The sequence below is a fragment of the Siniperca chuatsi genome, linkage group LG2, assembly GCF_020085105.1.
Source record: "Siniperca chuatsi isolate FFG_IHB_CAS linkage group LG2, ASM2008510v1, whole genome shotgun sequence".
Classification (NCBI taxonomy): Eukaryota; Metazoa; Chordata; class Actinopteri; order Centrarchiformes; family Sinipercidae; genus Siniperca; species Siniperca chuatsi.
Genome location: NC_058043.1, coordinates 20438576 through 20455422, shown reverse-complemented (window position 1 = coordinate 20455422; position 16847 = coordinate 20438576). Strand labels below are relative to the sequence as shown.

Sequence of the window (16847 nt, the reverse complement as noted above, 5' to 3'; positions counted from 1 at the left end):
CCTGCGTCAAACCCAAATACACCTGCCAAAATAACACTTCCTGTTTAACAATATTGCCTTCAAAATGCACAATATTGTGTGGAGTTGCAACAAAAGTTTTGCATATTTTATTGCATATTATATTTTACAGTTAACTGTTCAATTATATTTTCTACAAATTGTATTTTCCTCTAATGAAAAAAAAAATTCCTCTAAGCCTTCTCCACACTGTCAGGAAATACGGAAGTCTTTATTTGTTTTGCTTGTCTGTTTGTTTGGCCAAAAGGTACTCAATTTAAATATTTCTATTCTAAAATACTGTAATCTGCGTGTATGTTTAATTAAAGTGTAGAATGTAAACCCCCAAAACTCCCTGAAAAAATACAGAGGTCATGACCTCAGTGTCCACAATGGTTGGTAAGACCTGGATTTTATTGATGACTAAAGAGAAATTTGACCAGTGACCACTACAATAGGCTGTAAAATGGGCTAAAATGAAACAATAAATCAAAGATGTTGGAAGAAGTTTCATGGTGATGAGAGAGAGAGAGCATTTAATCATCCTAATTTTTCCTTACACAATTGTGTAATAAAGCAATCAGGCCAATCACAGCCATTAAAAACTAATTCATCATTAATGATGATTATTGTACAAGGGTTTTTATACATCTGTCTGAAGATCTGTTAACTATGTAACAAATGGGATTGGATTTTTGATTTTTAGGGCACCTTTTAATATGTAGCCATGGGCGCTAGATGAAAAATACCCTCCTGTTTTGGTTCATCATGTTAGGCCACACCCTGGAGTTAGCCTGTTACACTGTGCAGAGAAATTTATAAGAGCAGCACAAAGCCTCACAGACCAGATATAGACACTCACTTCTGCAATAATTAGGACACTTTACGCATTATGCCTCAGGACTTCAGTACTCACACAGTATACAACATGATGTCAGTAAACTGTGCTCACTTAAACGTCTCCTTCATGACAGGTGGTGGTTCAGCCATGGCTGGAGAGTCCAGCTTTTTTTGAAGGAAGCACTCTCCAATTGCTGTTAAGAAGCAAGCTTTGCTGATAAACCGTCATTAATTATTACTTTGACCACTAGGGGGCAGTGCAACAAGCTGTAGACACAACGTTGACATATTATCACCTTACAAATATGATATGGTGAACTTTTTATTTACACATCCAACAGACACACAGCAACATTATCATTCAATTGAACTCGTGTTTCTAGCCACCTGATGAATGTAAGACCATTGATCAGCAAAGTTATTACAATTTATCATGTTGAGGATAAATGGTATGTGTATGTGTGTACCAGATTTCATGGCAAAGCCGCGTTACACTGTTTAACCAGTGGGGGGACAGGTGTGTTGAGCTGGAGCCGCTGTGACTAGAGCTCTCCATGAAAATGTTTAGTCATGTTTAGTCCTGTTTTCTCAGTGTGTGTGTGTGTGTGTGTGTGTGTGTGTGTGTGTGTGTGTGTGTGTGTGTGTGTGTGTGTGTGTGTGTGTGTGTGTGTGTGTGTGTGTGTGACATTTTGGGTATCCAGTCATGTGTTGACTGTGGCTGATATTGATTTAAAAATAGACCAACATTAAGGCAGCAGAGTCCTGTGGGTGGCAGACTACCGTCCATGCCATCCATCCACTTAGGAGGAGCAGCAGTTTTTGCCCTCAATGTCAACCCCCTGACAGCTGAGTTCACAGGCAGCAACTGGTTATGTAACTCTGTAACTCTGATACTGTGAGAGTCACGTCTTTGTCAAGTCGCTTCTCCTTCAAGAGAATCCATTTCTGTCCTTGCCTTATTTTTGGCTGAAAAAAACAGCTGTTACATTTAACACTTGCTTGAGTATTATCATCTTGTTCTGTTGTTAAACATATCATTCACTTGCTGACCTCATAGTCTTGTTTTCTTCCACTATACCTACATTTAAGTACCAGCAGGAACTTGTAAGTATTTTATTGGTACATCATTCATACGTGTTACCCAATATCTTGCTATGTGTCATCTAAAGTCAATTCATGTGACCTAATTGACAGATTAAAGGCATAGTTCACCATTATGGGAAATTTAGAGTCTCCACTGGTGGCCGTGACGGCCCCCATAAAACCACAACTTTTCGTTTTTACATTTCTGTTTGTGTACAGATTAAACAAGCAAAATATAACATGTGAAATTGTAAAATATAGATATGCTGCAGATTTTTTTTAAACTTTGGACAGAGCCGAGCTAGCTGTTTCCCTTGTTTCCAGGCTGGATTCATATTTAGCGTACGCGAGACTGTTATCGATCTTCTCATCTAACTCTCGGCAAGAAAACTAATTTGTGTATTTCCCAAAATGCTGAATTAATTCTTTAAATAGTGATACTCGCACACTGTTATTCATAACTGTATGTTTATTAGCTTCATAAGTTCTTGTCTGGTGCTTTTTATAAGCTGCCAGTCAAGGCAGGAAAAGATTTTGAAACAGTCACTGGCGTAATTTAATCAGAAAGAGTCAAGTCAAGTCAGTTTTATTTATATAGCCCAATATCACGAATCACAAATTTGCCTCAAGGGGCTTTACAATCTGGACAACATACGACACCCTCTGTTTTTAGACCCTCAATTCAGATAAGGAAAAACTCCCCAAGAAAACCGAGAGAGAAAGAGAGTTGAATGATAGAACAAGACAGCAGTGAGAACGAGAACAAGACAATGTCAAAGACAAACACACTAATCTGTGTTTTCTAGGTAAATAAGTTGACAACAATGGTAGGCATCAACAAATGTATTGTACAAAACATTCAACAAAAGTAAATTATCCTCATGCTCCGTCTTTACACTGTGTGAAAGCTTGTATCTTGATTCCTATTTTTAACAGCTCCTCATGTTTCCAAGGACATGTGATGCTTTATCACTTCCTCAGCCCTTAATGTGATGCAAGTGTCCAAAACTGTTCGAGAAACGTTACCTCTCCAAATGGTTGAAAATCTAATAGATAATAGCCTTTAGTCAGAGTGTGAACTGTTTATTAATGCAGTTATTCATATCTATGTTGTATCTTATACTGTACCACCTCCGTGCACCGCTAGTGTGTTTGCTCTGACCTTGAACCCCTCCCTCCACACACACACACACACAAACACACGCACCACACCTTGTCCACCAGCCCCCCTCCTCGTCTACCGCCATCCCTTTGCACTTGATCCCCTGTGTTGGGGCTCTCTGAAGTGTGCATGTGGTGTGTGTGTGTGCGGGGGCTTTGCTGTGAATAACTTCTGGGCATGCAGCCAGGAACTGTCATCTGCCAGTGCAACACTATCCATCCTGTCAATCTTGTTTTATAACTGACACATTCTCATATTCTCTGGCTAAGCAGGGCAAAGTTTCCAACATAGTGAGGCACACATACACACGCACACACAGAGAAAGATTATAATTTCTTTAATTGCTAACTGTGCTTCTCCAGCAGCATCTTGTGAGTTGCAAAGTTTATGGTTTGTAATATAAAACAGTCAGTGATCTGTTTGCATCCACTTTTTCAGTCTTTTTAATTTTACCTGTGTTGCTCCAAACACCTTTTTTTTCTCATTTTATATCAAACAGGTTTGCAGAAGTGACATTCATCATTGCAATAAACAGGTACAATGTGAATTCATCAAACATGCTCTCATTAAAACTAATATTAGTGTATTGTGAGGGCTCTTTTTACACCACAGTATTTTATTTTTGATGGCTGATAAGCACAAATACAATCAAAAGAAGTGCTGCTTCTGTTTTTGGTTCATTTTCCTTGAAATAAAATAGAGACTTAAGGCTGCAAACAGCATAAAAGAGACTCAAACTGTAAAGTTTACTGGTGTGATATTAAGTCTTCTTTCCAACTTCTCTGTTTAAATAAAAACAGCACAATTCTAATTTTAGGGGTATCAGCATGACATCCGTCTTTCAAGTGCATCACTGTCTGAGGGGTCACTCAATAAAGTTTATAATACTTAAGGAAACACGAAGACAGCCATTAAATTACTACAGAGCAAACAGGTTTCCACAACCCTGCCTTTCACATTCTTCGATAATTTGGGCGGCTCACCGTCCACTTATGAATTTAATCCTGCAGGGACTAAGAGTTTAAGACGCTGATGTGGGGCGTACAGTTATCACAGGGAGGGCATGAGCAATGACATCTGCCAACCCATTTATCACTGGACTCTGTTAGTGAGAGAGACCAGATAAAATTACAGTGGTTTCTACGGGTTTAACAATGGCCTGCTATAAATACATTCACAGAGGGTTTTCCACACTCAACAACACACCCACACATATGCACTGTTGCACAGATATACAGTACGTGTACAAATGAATGTGTGTTTGGATGAACATGGGAGATTCTGTGATCATCACTGGAATGAAATTATCGTGCCAACTTCTGTTAGACACCTTCATTTTTGTCTTTTTCTGAAGCATTCTACATTATGCTGAGATGCTCTGGAAAATAAACGAGGAATATACCTGCAGAATGTTATGTACACCTGTGTGTAGGTGTGTGTGCATAAAAAGGTATAGAAGAGAAAGATGAGTGGCGAAAGAAACACAGAACCAAGCACTAAACAGCTTCACAAAGTTATTTACAGCTCAATTCATTAATAAGCGACAGGTGCAGCATCCTCACAAACAAACCTATTAGCTTTCCTCCCACTGGAACAATATCCTCTCCAGCAATCAGCTGCTCACACACACACACACACACACACACACACAGGCACACACACACACACACACATAGACACCAACATCTCTCTGACAGACCAATATGTAATATGTAAGTTTTCATGTTAAACATGATTTAATTGCTGACTTCCTTGACATTATGCTAAAGAAAAGGAATGAAAATTATCATTTTTATTCTGGCAACATATTCAAATGTTAGCAGTTGTAAACAGTGGTGGTAGAACAAGTAAAGGTCCAACATTAAAATTTTTACTTGAGAAAAAGCAAGTAAGAGTTAACAGCAATATATACCTAAAGTATCAAAAGTAAAAGTTGTAATTTTGCTGGAAAATGTCCTGTGTACGTGTTATATTATTATGCAGCCTAGAATTTTAGTGGAATCTGATCTGATCAAATCTTGAAAATGGGTTGTTCAAAAGAAAAAAAGGATTCTGAAATTGGATTAGATCTCGTAATACAGTTTTGGTTTTGATCTGGATCAAACCTTCAGTATGTGTTGTTCAAAACGTTTTAGTACGATTGGGATACCTTTGATCCAAAAAATCGGGATTATCCTGATCCCAGCCGACGGGTGGATTCAGGGTGGATTTCAGGAAGAAAATGTAATCAGACTTAAATTGGTCAAACAATTTATTTATATTTTACACGTGATTTGTTTAACCATTACAGTGATAAAGTAAATAAAGTAGTCATTAGGCTACCTATAAAGCCTTTTAGTATAGTAAAGTAATAAAAAGTGTTTAATTTTAACTTTCATTTATCACTTAATCATTTAATTACAATGACACAGTCAAGAGTAATTTCTAGCAATTGCATCCCTTATTGCACGTCCGGTCAGAGAGAACGCCAGAGGTTGGCCTGGGTCTTCAACAGGCTCAGGTGCATCACAAACATCATCACAGGGAGGGACATTGCGCCTGGTAGCGATGTTGCAGGACAATACAGGCAAGTATTATGATGCATGCTCCCTGTGGTTCCACTCGCACGTAGTTAAGGCTTGCAAAACGCCTCTTCAGAACTCCATTGAAACGCTCAATAACACATCTTGTTTTGCAATGAGCACATTTTTGTGTTGTTTTGTATGCTTAACGTACACCCTTTGACGGTATCCTCTCCTATCAGAACAATGGTGGTGATGGCCTTGCCATGTCAGTGCCTCTCTGTAAGTCCTCTGAGGAAGGCTGAATAAGATGGTTGTGTCACTGGTCGTTTCAAACACACACCCAATAAACTTCAATTAGCTGATGCGCTTCGACTTGTGTTCTATTAAATGAATCATGCCCAAGGCCTATACACTCCATATTCAATACACAGAAGAGGCGGAACCATGGACTCAGAAGGACCTAATTTCACTGTTGAGAAACCCACACACTGTTGGAGGGTGTTAGGTGCCATTATGCCTCAATAGTATAGGACGTTTGAATTGTACTAAGGGTGGAGAACTGACTAACAAAATTAAAAAAGGGTCTGGCCAGAAGAGGACCACAGAGCAAAGGAAATTTAGATGGAATAATCTGAAGGCCAAGGCAACAATAAACCATGCATGATTCATTTAATCTCTCTGACCGGACGTGCAATAAGGGATGCAATTGCTAGAAATTACTCTTGACTGTGTCATTGTAATTAAATGATTAAGTGATAAATATTATATTAATAAATATTATTATATTTTACTTTACATTTTGTTCCTGAAATCCACCCTGAATCCACCCGTCAGCTGGGATCAGGATAATCCCAATATTTTGAGTAACACATATCAAACCAAAACTGTATTACGAGATCTAATCCAATTTCAGAATCCTTTTTTTTCTTTTGAACAACCCATTTTCAAGATTTGATCCGATCAGATTCCTTCTGAACAATTGAGCCCAGAGGACAAAGTCTACTTTGGTGATCCTCTGACTTTTCCTCTAGCGCCACCAGCAGGTCAAAGTTTTCACTTACCCTGTAAAATATCTTCACATCTACCATATGCACTGGCACCATATTTTGGTACAGACATTCGTGGTTCCCAGAGGATGAATCCTAATGACTTTGGTGATCCCCTGACTTTTCCTCTAGTGCCACCATGAGGTTCACATTTATGGTTTTGAAGGAAAAATTTCAAAAACTATTGGATGGATTTCCATGAAATTTGGTGCAGACATTCATGTCCACCTCAGGATGAATTGTAATAACTTTGGTGATCCTTCGACTTTTCTTATTCCCATCATCAGGTCAAAAGCTGAACCTTTCCAATGCTTTCTGACAAAATACCTAAAAAAACTAAAGACATTCACTGTAAGCATAATAGCATGCTGACATTAGCATTTAGCTCAAAGCACCACTTTAACTACACAGAGCTAGCATGGCTGTAGACTCTTAGTGTTAACTGATGCATTTGCAGTACATTTAAGCAGCATTTTAATATTGTAGTTATAAAGTAACATGCTATACTCTTGTAAAGTACCTCAAAATTATACTTAAGTACAGTATTTGAGTCAATGTACTTAGCTGCACCTCCACCACTGGTTATAAAGACTGTTTATGCAAGAAAATCCTGCACAGTTTGATGTACTGTAATGAAACCGCAAACATTTCACTGTGTTCCATGCTCTTACACCTTTCCTGTGTGAGAAGTTGCAGAAAGAAGTGTAAAACATGAAGCTCAGCATTTTTGTGCAACAAATCACCATGACAAGCAAGTGAGCCACATATTATTAGTCAGAACATAATGTCACATGTGTGCAGGGTGTAAGGCTACAGTTTGTGCCTGAATGCAGAGTGTTGCATGTCAAGACACAGGTCAAAAGTTAAGGGGAAAAATGGCAGCTCCAGATGGTAACTTCCAATTTTGGAAAAAGATGGTGTTAAGAAACACTGTGAGTTCAAACATGAGATATATGGACAGGGAATGTATTTTGAGTTCGGGCAATGTGAAAGGGCAACGTGTCTGACCTGTCATGGATACGTGACCACAAAGAATGAAAAGTCATGTTGAAAGTCAAAAGGGATTAACACAGTAGATAAAAAATGCTTTTAGTTAAAACCAAAGGAACTCTGAGCTGCAGCATTCATCTAAATCCTTTTTATCAAACTGTACTCGTCTGCTGTTCCCATTACATCTGACTTGGGCGGCACGCTTGCCATTTTGTAACATAATGAACACCTCAGTGCAAGCTAGCTTTCATATTGCCTCCTCCTCTTTTCTCCCCTTGTCCCTTTTTTCCACTCTGTATGCCAACACCAAAATCCAGATGACCAGAACGTGGTGTACAGTAGGATCGGGTGTCGAGCGGCTGAATGCAGTCGGTGCTGCAGTCTGCTGTGGCTGAGAGTGGCACGGTGTCATCTTCCCTTTGGTCTGGGATGTTGCCAACATTAACGCCATGTGTGACAAAACAACACAGACTCAGTGAAAAGCAGATGAAGGACTACTTTTGGTCACTTTTCATCACATCATTAATATGTAACACACTGCAGTTAGTTAAATAAAGCCCAACTGCACCAACTGACATTTTTTAAAGGATAGGTCAACAAATCCGACGAAGAGACCAACAATGAATTGATCTTACTAACAAGTTTTGCTGATAGATTTAGCCTACATAGCTTATTCTGTATCAGGCTCTGTGAGGTTGTACTTAGGCACAGCAGTGCTTTGAGCTAAATGCTGATGTCAGCATGCTTGATCACAATGCTAACATGCTGATGTTTAGCAGGTATAATGTTTACCATGTTCACCATCTTAGTTCAGCGTGTTAGCATGCTAACATTTGCTAATTAGCACTAAAAACAAAGTGCAGTTGAGGCTGATGGGAATGGGAATGAAAGTATTGGACTGAGAGGGGCATGAATGTCTGTGCCAGATTTCATGACAATAGAGAGGCAAAGTCCCTCCCCTTCTGGTGTCTCCCCATGGGACCTTATTTTGGAAGAAAATATGTCCTGTAGTCAACAGTGTGAGACAATTTTTTGATCCCATTTGAATTGTGCCATGAATTACACATATGATGTTTGTCAATTTAAAAGATCATTTTGCATGTCAAGAAAGTCGCAGTTTGTCGTAGTACCATTTAGTTTTGTGTGAAACCGCTCAGTGAACTACATCTCTCGCTCGCACAATATACGTCACCAACACAACATGGCCGTCACTTGTAACGTTTGCTTACCGATGTGTTTCGTCCAGCGACTCCTGGTCCTTTTATCAGCCGGGAAGCGAAAAAATGAGCAAGACCCATTGCTTGTGTGACTAAATCCGGTACTTTATACACCCATGTACAAAACACACAGGCATTGTAGCTTCAGTGGCTCTGGGTAGCTTGTGGAGAGAGAAAGTCATGATGCCACTTGCACAACTTTTGGGTGTGTAGTAGTTCTAATTACAGATTTTCAAAAAAAAATTTAAAAATTAAAAAATGATTTAAAAAAAAGATGGAGAGACAGTATAGAAACTAGGCAGCCAGTGGTGTATTTTCAAAAAGATTTAATATCAAATATTCTCTTTTAATACTCCAGCACCATTTTACGAAAGCCCTGGCAGTATTTTCAAAGTCCACACACGCCCCAAACAAAACACAGAGAAGTATTCTTCATACTGTTTGAACACTGTTTCAAGTGCTCTTAGCTGCTCATCTTCTCGTCACATTTCACTGCGATTCCTTAAGATATTTCTTAAATTCATTTTGAGATTAAAATAAAAAATAAATCCAACATATAAAAAAACTGCACAATTCAGAAGAATGTGGAAGACAGTAGGAGAGTTTTACAAACAGAGTTGAGGTTCAAAAAACATGTAGGGTGATGTATTTGCAGCCAAAGACAAGAAACCAGTTGATGTTAAACATGAAATGTCTGCTTATGCATGTGGATTTTAAGCGTTGTTGGGTAAAAAGAAATCATAGAAAGGGTATACTATATCTAATTGTGGATACAAGGAGATGCTTTGACTTACATTAATTCAGTCTTAAGCTGGACGGCTCTACTGTAGATATGAATTTCACTGCCTCGGGAACATGTGAACCGGATTTAGTTATTGTAGCTCCTAAACCACTTGTCATCACTTGGTGTCCTTCCAGTTTAGCAGTGTGAAGTGTGCGTTCAAGTATTGTATGCTCTTCATCAAACTGTACTGACACTCGCATCCCTCAGGCACTTCATAGTAAAAGCTGGCACAGACCTGAAATCATATTCAGCAGTCGTGAGTACAAAATGAATTCTGATGGTGACTGTCATAAATGGGGCTCGCTGTGTGTGATATTTGGAATGAAAATTCACTTAGTGTCACTTATGTTTCGAGGACCGAGGCTTTATAAAAGGCACTTTGCATTTTCAAAGTCCATTTTTGTTCTTAAAAGCCCAAGGAGTGTGTTGTTACAGGGACGTGCGGCTCAGCAGGAACCCTGCCAGCATCAGCCTTTACAAGGTGTTGCAAAATGGCAGCACAAGAGTTATGGCAGAACATTTTTGTTTAGCTTAAGGCAATAAGGTTTGTAACTGGTAGTATCAAAATGAGAGTAAACTTTGGTCCAAGACCTTACACAGGAGCATGATTAGGACTAAAACTATCTTTTGTGGACTCAAAGAAATGAGTGAATATTTCTCTTTTGAAAAGTAGGACTCCACAGTTCTTTAAAGAAACGTGTGATTCTGCCTACCTTTTTCTGCTAAACAATCTACTACCTCAGCACCTTAGTGGGATCAAAAAGCAACTTTAAAAACATGCTTTTTAAGAGATTAGTGTGTTTCTTTTGTTTTTAGGAAAAGCTGAGTATGAATCACTGCATTGCATCTACCCAAATATCCATGTCTTACTAGCTGCATAGCAGGACAACATTCACACATCTAGCACAGCAATAAAGTCATTTTGCAAATGCACACAAAAATATATATAAACTGTGTCCTGAACTGTTAATACCACTTCAGCTCTGTCGATGACAGTTTCATTGAACTGAATCAGTTTGTATGCAGTACTCACACAGGCACCGTATTAAAACTTAATGTTAGAAAAATAATGGTCTCTTGAACAATGTCAGACATTTGTCAGCACACAAGGCAGTGTGCTAGAAGGAGGTTCGCCAGTAGAGTCCAATAATAAAACCTCACATTAGGTCCTTTGAGTCTATCATTTTTACAAATAACACATTGGTGTTCATTTTTTTTTCAGAACGGCAGAGTATCCAAAAAGATTTTCTCCACTATTGGTGGAGGGGGAACCAAGTCCTCCAGTTTCAGGTAGAAGATGCGCTGTAGGCCCTGTGTGCATAGAGTCCTCAGTTCGGGGAGTTTGCCCAAAAGACGTGAAAGGTAGTTGGGCTGGGTCCGGCTTGGTTCTGATCCGTTTCCGCTCACGTGTTCCCTTAAAGAAGTGATGAGATGATTCTGAAAGTCCTCGACCCGTTTGGGCTCTTTGAGGCCATGGCGATCTAGATACAAAAGGTGTTCTCATGAGAAACAGTCCTGAATATAAACATAAAATTCAAATGCAGTCAGATTCACTGTTATGAAAAGCAAACAGAAGCTCTCACCTGTGACGATAACTAGCGCTGCGAGGCAGGCAAACAAGGAGATGTCTAAGTTCATGCGGTGAAGGCTCTGGGAGAAATCCATGATGGAGTCAATCCAGTCACCAAAACTGCGAACGCACTGCAGTCGGTGGAGGACCACGCCGTTACAGAAGATCAGCTTGTTCTTCTCGGGATTTGACCTGCACAGTTTCAAACCAATAATACAATCAATATATTGAAAGGTGGACATTCTTCACAGTCTAGTGAAATTATAGTTAACATGGCATTTTTTATAAGTGTAAAAGAAGCCAACCTGTATGCGAGTCGCAGAATGAAGAGCTCAACAAAGGAAGATTCGAGGAGCAGCTCCTGGTCCTCTGTGCAGAAATCTGTAAATCCTGGGATGGTTTCAGCCCAGTTTCTTATTACATCCAAAGTACTGGTCAGCAGGTCATAAAACTGCTGGATATCACCGGCATCCTCCTTTTCTTTCAGGTTGTCCACTGTCTCTTGGTACTGAGGAGGAAGAGAAGGGAAGGGTCACTGCCACTGAAAAGAACTGCAAATACCATCAGCGAGCTGTTCGCTGTCTATGCTTTCATTCTACATCCTGTATTGAGGTCATTGTAACTGATTAGAACAAAGGAGCTTTGGAAACACTGCAAGTCTTGAGATTTACTGTACCTTGGAGTAGTCAAGCTTTCCAATGGTTGGGTTTGAGTCCAAATGAGCCCTGACAAGAGAGGCTATGATGTTGACACCGGGGATGGTGGATGAAGCCTCAGCCACAGTCTTGGGTTTGGAGGGCAAACGACCCCGGCGACCTTTGAGGCTGTCTGTGCGAACAACTAATAGAGGGGCAGAAAAGAGGAGAGGAATACTTAAAGCACACGTTCATGACTCTCACATGGCTCTCGTTGCACCTCACAATGTAAAAAACAACTGCTGTATCAGTTTCAGTTTCCCTTTTTCTGCAGCTGGCACTATGAGGCTCTGGTTACATATGTCTGTCATTCCTAGCTTTGGTTTCACAAGACTGTCATTACAAACCCCGGTTTCTCACTGTCATACATTAGTCACCGAAAGAGAGTTTGACATTGCATTACCTTCTTTGACCATTCCCACTGCGAGACATTTCTGGAAACGGCAGAACTGGCAGCGGTTCCTCCTCCTCTTGTCCACTGGACAGTCTTTATTGGCGAGGCACACATACTTTGCATTTTTCTGTACAGTTCGCTGTCAAACAGGGAAAGAAATGACAATACTATAGGTTTATAATGCTGCACACATATGACAATATAAATGACAGAAATGCGTCTGCATACTATCCTATGTTAGATTAGCATCCAGGATGTTTTAAATCTACTCAGTTTCCGTATTATCGGCATGTCCAAAAAGCATCACCTGTTTTACACCTGCATTTCTATTGGGGCTCTCCAAAACAAAAATACATATCGGTGTTAGCCAATAACCACTGGTGTATAAAAGCTCAATATGAATGTCTCATTTAATCTGAATAACTTAGTAATATAGCTCTGAACAATACTGGATTTTTGAGCTGAAACCAATATCAATATTTGAGAGATTCCAATACTTTTTTACACAAACACACAACATAAGGAAACACTTTTAATAAGGCCTTAAATTTGTCTTGTGAACAAGATATGTACTTGTTCAGGTGCATTGTACAGTTAAACTTATCAGCGCTTTTTGGTGTCACTGTTTCTAAACTACCTCAAACATATCTTTGGCGTTTCTATACTGCAATTTCTTGTTACTTATTGGCCAATATATTACGCTAATACCAATATTTCTGCAATGAGCTATTATCAGCCGATATGTCGCCCCAGCCAATTTATCTACTCAGTAGAATAAACCTACAAAATGCTGTTCAGCTATTTACCTTGAAGAAACCTTTGCAGCCCTCACAGGTGCGGACTCCATAGTGCTGACAGGATGCATTGTCACCACAGACTGCACAGCGGCCCTCACTGGATCCTGGGTTGTGGGTTTTAGGCGACGTCATGGCCCCCTCCACTATCCTGGGGCTTTCCAGGGGTCCATGCTCCAGGGACATGGAGGGACAATGAAGTGGAGAGACATGCTGCTGAGGAGGCAGGAAGAAAGGGTCGTCGTGGCCTGGCTGAGCATCCTGATGCTGCCCCAGGGGAGAGAGCTGCTCTGGTGCGGGGCTGAAGGTGAAAAAGGAGAGCTGCTGGGCCATGGCGGCTTTTTCAGCCACAGAGGACGAGGGGGCTGAGGGGTAGGGGCTGAAAGGGGAATCCCAGACAGGTGCAGACTGGGACTGAAAGCCCAGTGTTGGAGGAGAAGCAGCGGCATAAACTGGGCTACCATAGTAGTCAGAGCCACATGACGACATTGTTTCATCAAGGCAGCTGAGCGCAAAGGATCCTGGGTAACAGCCATACACCTGAAGATCATCCAGTTTGAAGGTTTGGCTCTGCATCTGAGGGCAGGAGCTTTCAGCTACCGCAGCATGGCTGAATGAAACTGTAGAGGCGGGAGGAGAGGTTGTAATCTTGCAGGAATAAGCATCAAACTCCCCCATGTAGCCATTTCCCACCAAGGTGTTGATGCTGGGCAACGAAGACGTAGACAGCTGGTCCTTTTGGCCACTGATGTCCATCATCAGTTTGGCACTGAGGTCAGCATTCAAGAACTCAGAGCTGAAGTAGCTGTCATGGGGCAGGGATGCATATTGGGTTTGTACACAGGGCATCGCTAGGACAGAGGACAGCAACAATTACTACTGATGAAAATAAACCCCAAAGTTTGTTCATGTGAGATAAATATTGTTTACATGTAAATATACAAAATATGTGTCATTCAATTTAAGCACATGTTTTGATAATTTAAAAAAAGTTTCTATGCATGTAAATGTGTGGTAAACTGACTTTTTATGCTTACTGTTTCAAAATAAAAGCAAGTAAGTTAAATCACTGGGGATCGCTGGGGTTGATAAGGTGTTGTCTGTTTAAACATATGTATGTGGTAATGGATGCAATGAAGTTCAGACATCCCAGTAAATTAGATATTGCTTAAATCATCTAGGTCAGCATTTTTTAATCCGCCCTCTGTAACCATCCAAACAGTAGTCTTCATAAACACCTTGAACGCGCACGATCTCATTTCCCCTACATGCCATTTCTCTAGCTTCAGGGCCAATCAGTCCTCTTTAGAAAATGCAGAGGGTGGTCCAGTGGAGCAATCAGATATTGTCAGATATTGTGTTACTGGCTGTTAATGCTCTGAAAACCTCTTTCAGTGGAGGGCAACCCTCTTTCACAGGGACTGTACCAAGGAGTGCTGCAGATTGTATTTCAGAGCAGGCTGAATGCCAGCTGAAATGGGAAAGGTGGCAAAGCCTGTTTGTGTGTGTGTGTGTGTGTGTGTGTGAGAATGGGCATGTATCCACAAGTGCGAACGTCCTCACTCTATAGGTTTTTCAATACAAAAGCTTAACACATTTCACAAGAACACCTGAGCGTTCTTTTGAAAATTGTTCAAACTTAAACCGAATAGTTAAATTATTTAAACTTACAATGAAGCTCGACTTATGGGGAGACCGCACTGCTCAAGTGTCCACCGTGTGTTTTTTCTGTCGTACAGGCCTAAATATACCCTACTCTATATGTCTTCTCGTATAGCAACAGCAAGAGACCCACACATAAAACATGTAAAATCATGAGAAAGTCGTTCAGTTGAGAATGACCAGGCAGCTGATAAAACTTTTAAGAAAGTACTCACTGCGCAGTTGCAACTGTAGTATTATTACTAGCAGGAGTCACTTAATCAATCACACTCCTCACTAATGACAAAATATACTTGTAAACTTTAACAACTATTTAACATGTAACAAGAACTGTTGTTTCCATAATAATTACATTACAGTTGTCAGGTTTATTAGGTACACCTAGCTACAACTAATGTTCAGTTTTTGTTGAAACTGTTTCAGAGAGGTGTTGATTCAACTTCATCATCATTTTGAAGGCTGTAGTTTGTTCTGCTGGTATGGTGTTTGTAATATTTTATCCACCCCATGTATATCACTGAGGGTAGTCTAGTTGAATCAACACCAACAAAACTGAACATCATAACCTTCATGAAGGTAGGATTTGTTGCAGGGCTGTTGTATTAGACTGCATTAGTTTTAGTTAGGTGTACCTAACAAACTTGCAATGGAGTGTTTATAGCTCTGTCTGCTACAGAGACAGGAAGGCTGAGGCACACATGACATCTTTAAACATTAAGGCTGCAAATGTTTGATTGTTGTATCAACAGTCCAGTCATTATGGAAATTATAATGAAACATAAAGGCAAGCATATAAATCTCAGCATTAATCTGACCCCTGAATACATAAATATCAACATATGCAAACAAACAGTCCCCTTTCACTCACCTGGTTCGTGTAAATATCCAGATTTTGAAGCTTTTCATTTATTCCAAACGAGTGAAACTGATGAATATCACCTCGGCCAGCTGCTGTCAGCACACACACTCATTCAAACACATTCACACACACACACTGGGTCAGACCAATACAGGAGGTTCCATACACTCTTGTTTTATTTTGGCTGCGTCGACAAAAAGGCGGACCTATGCCCAAAAATGGTGAACGGGGCGGTGGAACGTTCCGGGTCGCGAGCCAATCAGCGTGGGCCTCGACACAGACGTTCTTCTGTGTGACGCACGCACGGGATTCCATTGACGCAAGAGCCGGGGAGCGTGCGTTCTAAATATAAACCGAGAACGACAGCGGCGCTCACGTGGGGCTATTACTGGAGAAAAAAATGCTAAAAATAGCCGTAGTTTGGAGGTGCAGACGTTTTATGACTGGAAAAGTAGATATTACAGACGTTTACAATGGTGAGGCGTGTTATCACGTGTCAGACCAGGAAACACCTGTATGTTTTTTTCATAGAATAGGATTTTTGTTTTCATAGATTAGCTATAAACTCGTACCCTCTGCCATTTCTCAACTAAACTCGTCGAGGAAAATGTACAATGAGCGCACATATCTATTCAGCATCTAAATTGTAAATACTTAATTTTATACTTTTACTCATAATATATAGAGACCCAAAAGCGTTCAATATTACAGTTTCAATTTCAAGGAACATTTTGTAATAATAACAGCTGGAATTATATAGAAATTACCTGCATTAAACTAAACTGTTGTGAGTTAAGGAGGATGTAATAAAATTGCATAATTAAGAGCTGAGTTTAAAAAAACAAACTTAAATTGAATTACTTCACAGTTTAATGGTTTGATTTTTCATTCATATTCATTTCATAATGTTTTATTATTTGTGTGATATTGAACACAATTGATCTCCACAGTAATTTATCTTATATTTTTACATTTGACAAAACAATCTTATGTCAAGGTACATTAGTAGCTGTTGGAGCTTTCGATCATATCACATGATCTTCTTCAGGAGACGGAGTTTGCCCATTTGGCATGGGATTGTAGACACATTTCCAAGTACTTTAAGGACTTCTCATCCATGTTGGCTTAAAAGTTTAGATGTAGGTTATTCTTTACCCTGGAAACAGCTGCTGACAAGACAGTCTCCATTGAGTAACTCCTGTGGAGCTTTCCCTCATATCACATAATCATATCATTAATCAAATCAATCA

The 16847-nt window shown here is 39.9% G+C and overlaps 1 protein-coding gene across 2 annotated transcripts; it reads right to left on the bottom strand.

The window, feature by feature from the left end:
* Positions 1-9148: 9148 nt before the first annotated feature.
* On the bottom strand, positions 9149-15756 carry LOC122867472 (nuclear receptor subfamily 4 group A member 1-like). Of its 2 annotated transcripts, none has more exons than XM_044178315.1 (7): positions 15607-15756; positions 13089-13881; positions 12292-12421; positions 11870-12033; positions 11499-11701; positions 11207-11385; positions 9149-11104 (listed from the first exon to the last, which is right to left on the bottom strand). In XM_044178315.1, exons 1-7 carry the CDS (start codon positions 15642-15644, stop codon positions 10842-10844), a joined length of 1770 nt encoding a protein of 589 aa, XP_044034250.1. In that variant the 5' UTR covers positions 15645-15756; the 3' UTR covers positions 9149-10841. The 2 variants fall into 2 exon arrangements, with proteins under 2 accessions (XP_044034250.1, XP_044034240.1); XM_044178305.1 differs by having other exon boundaries at positions 13089-13927; positions 15607-15744.
* Between the last annotated feature and the right edge of the window lie 1091 nt (positions 15757-16847).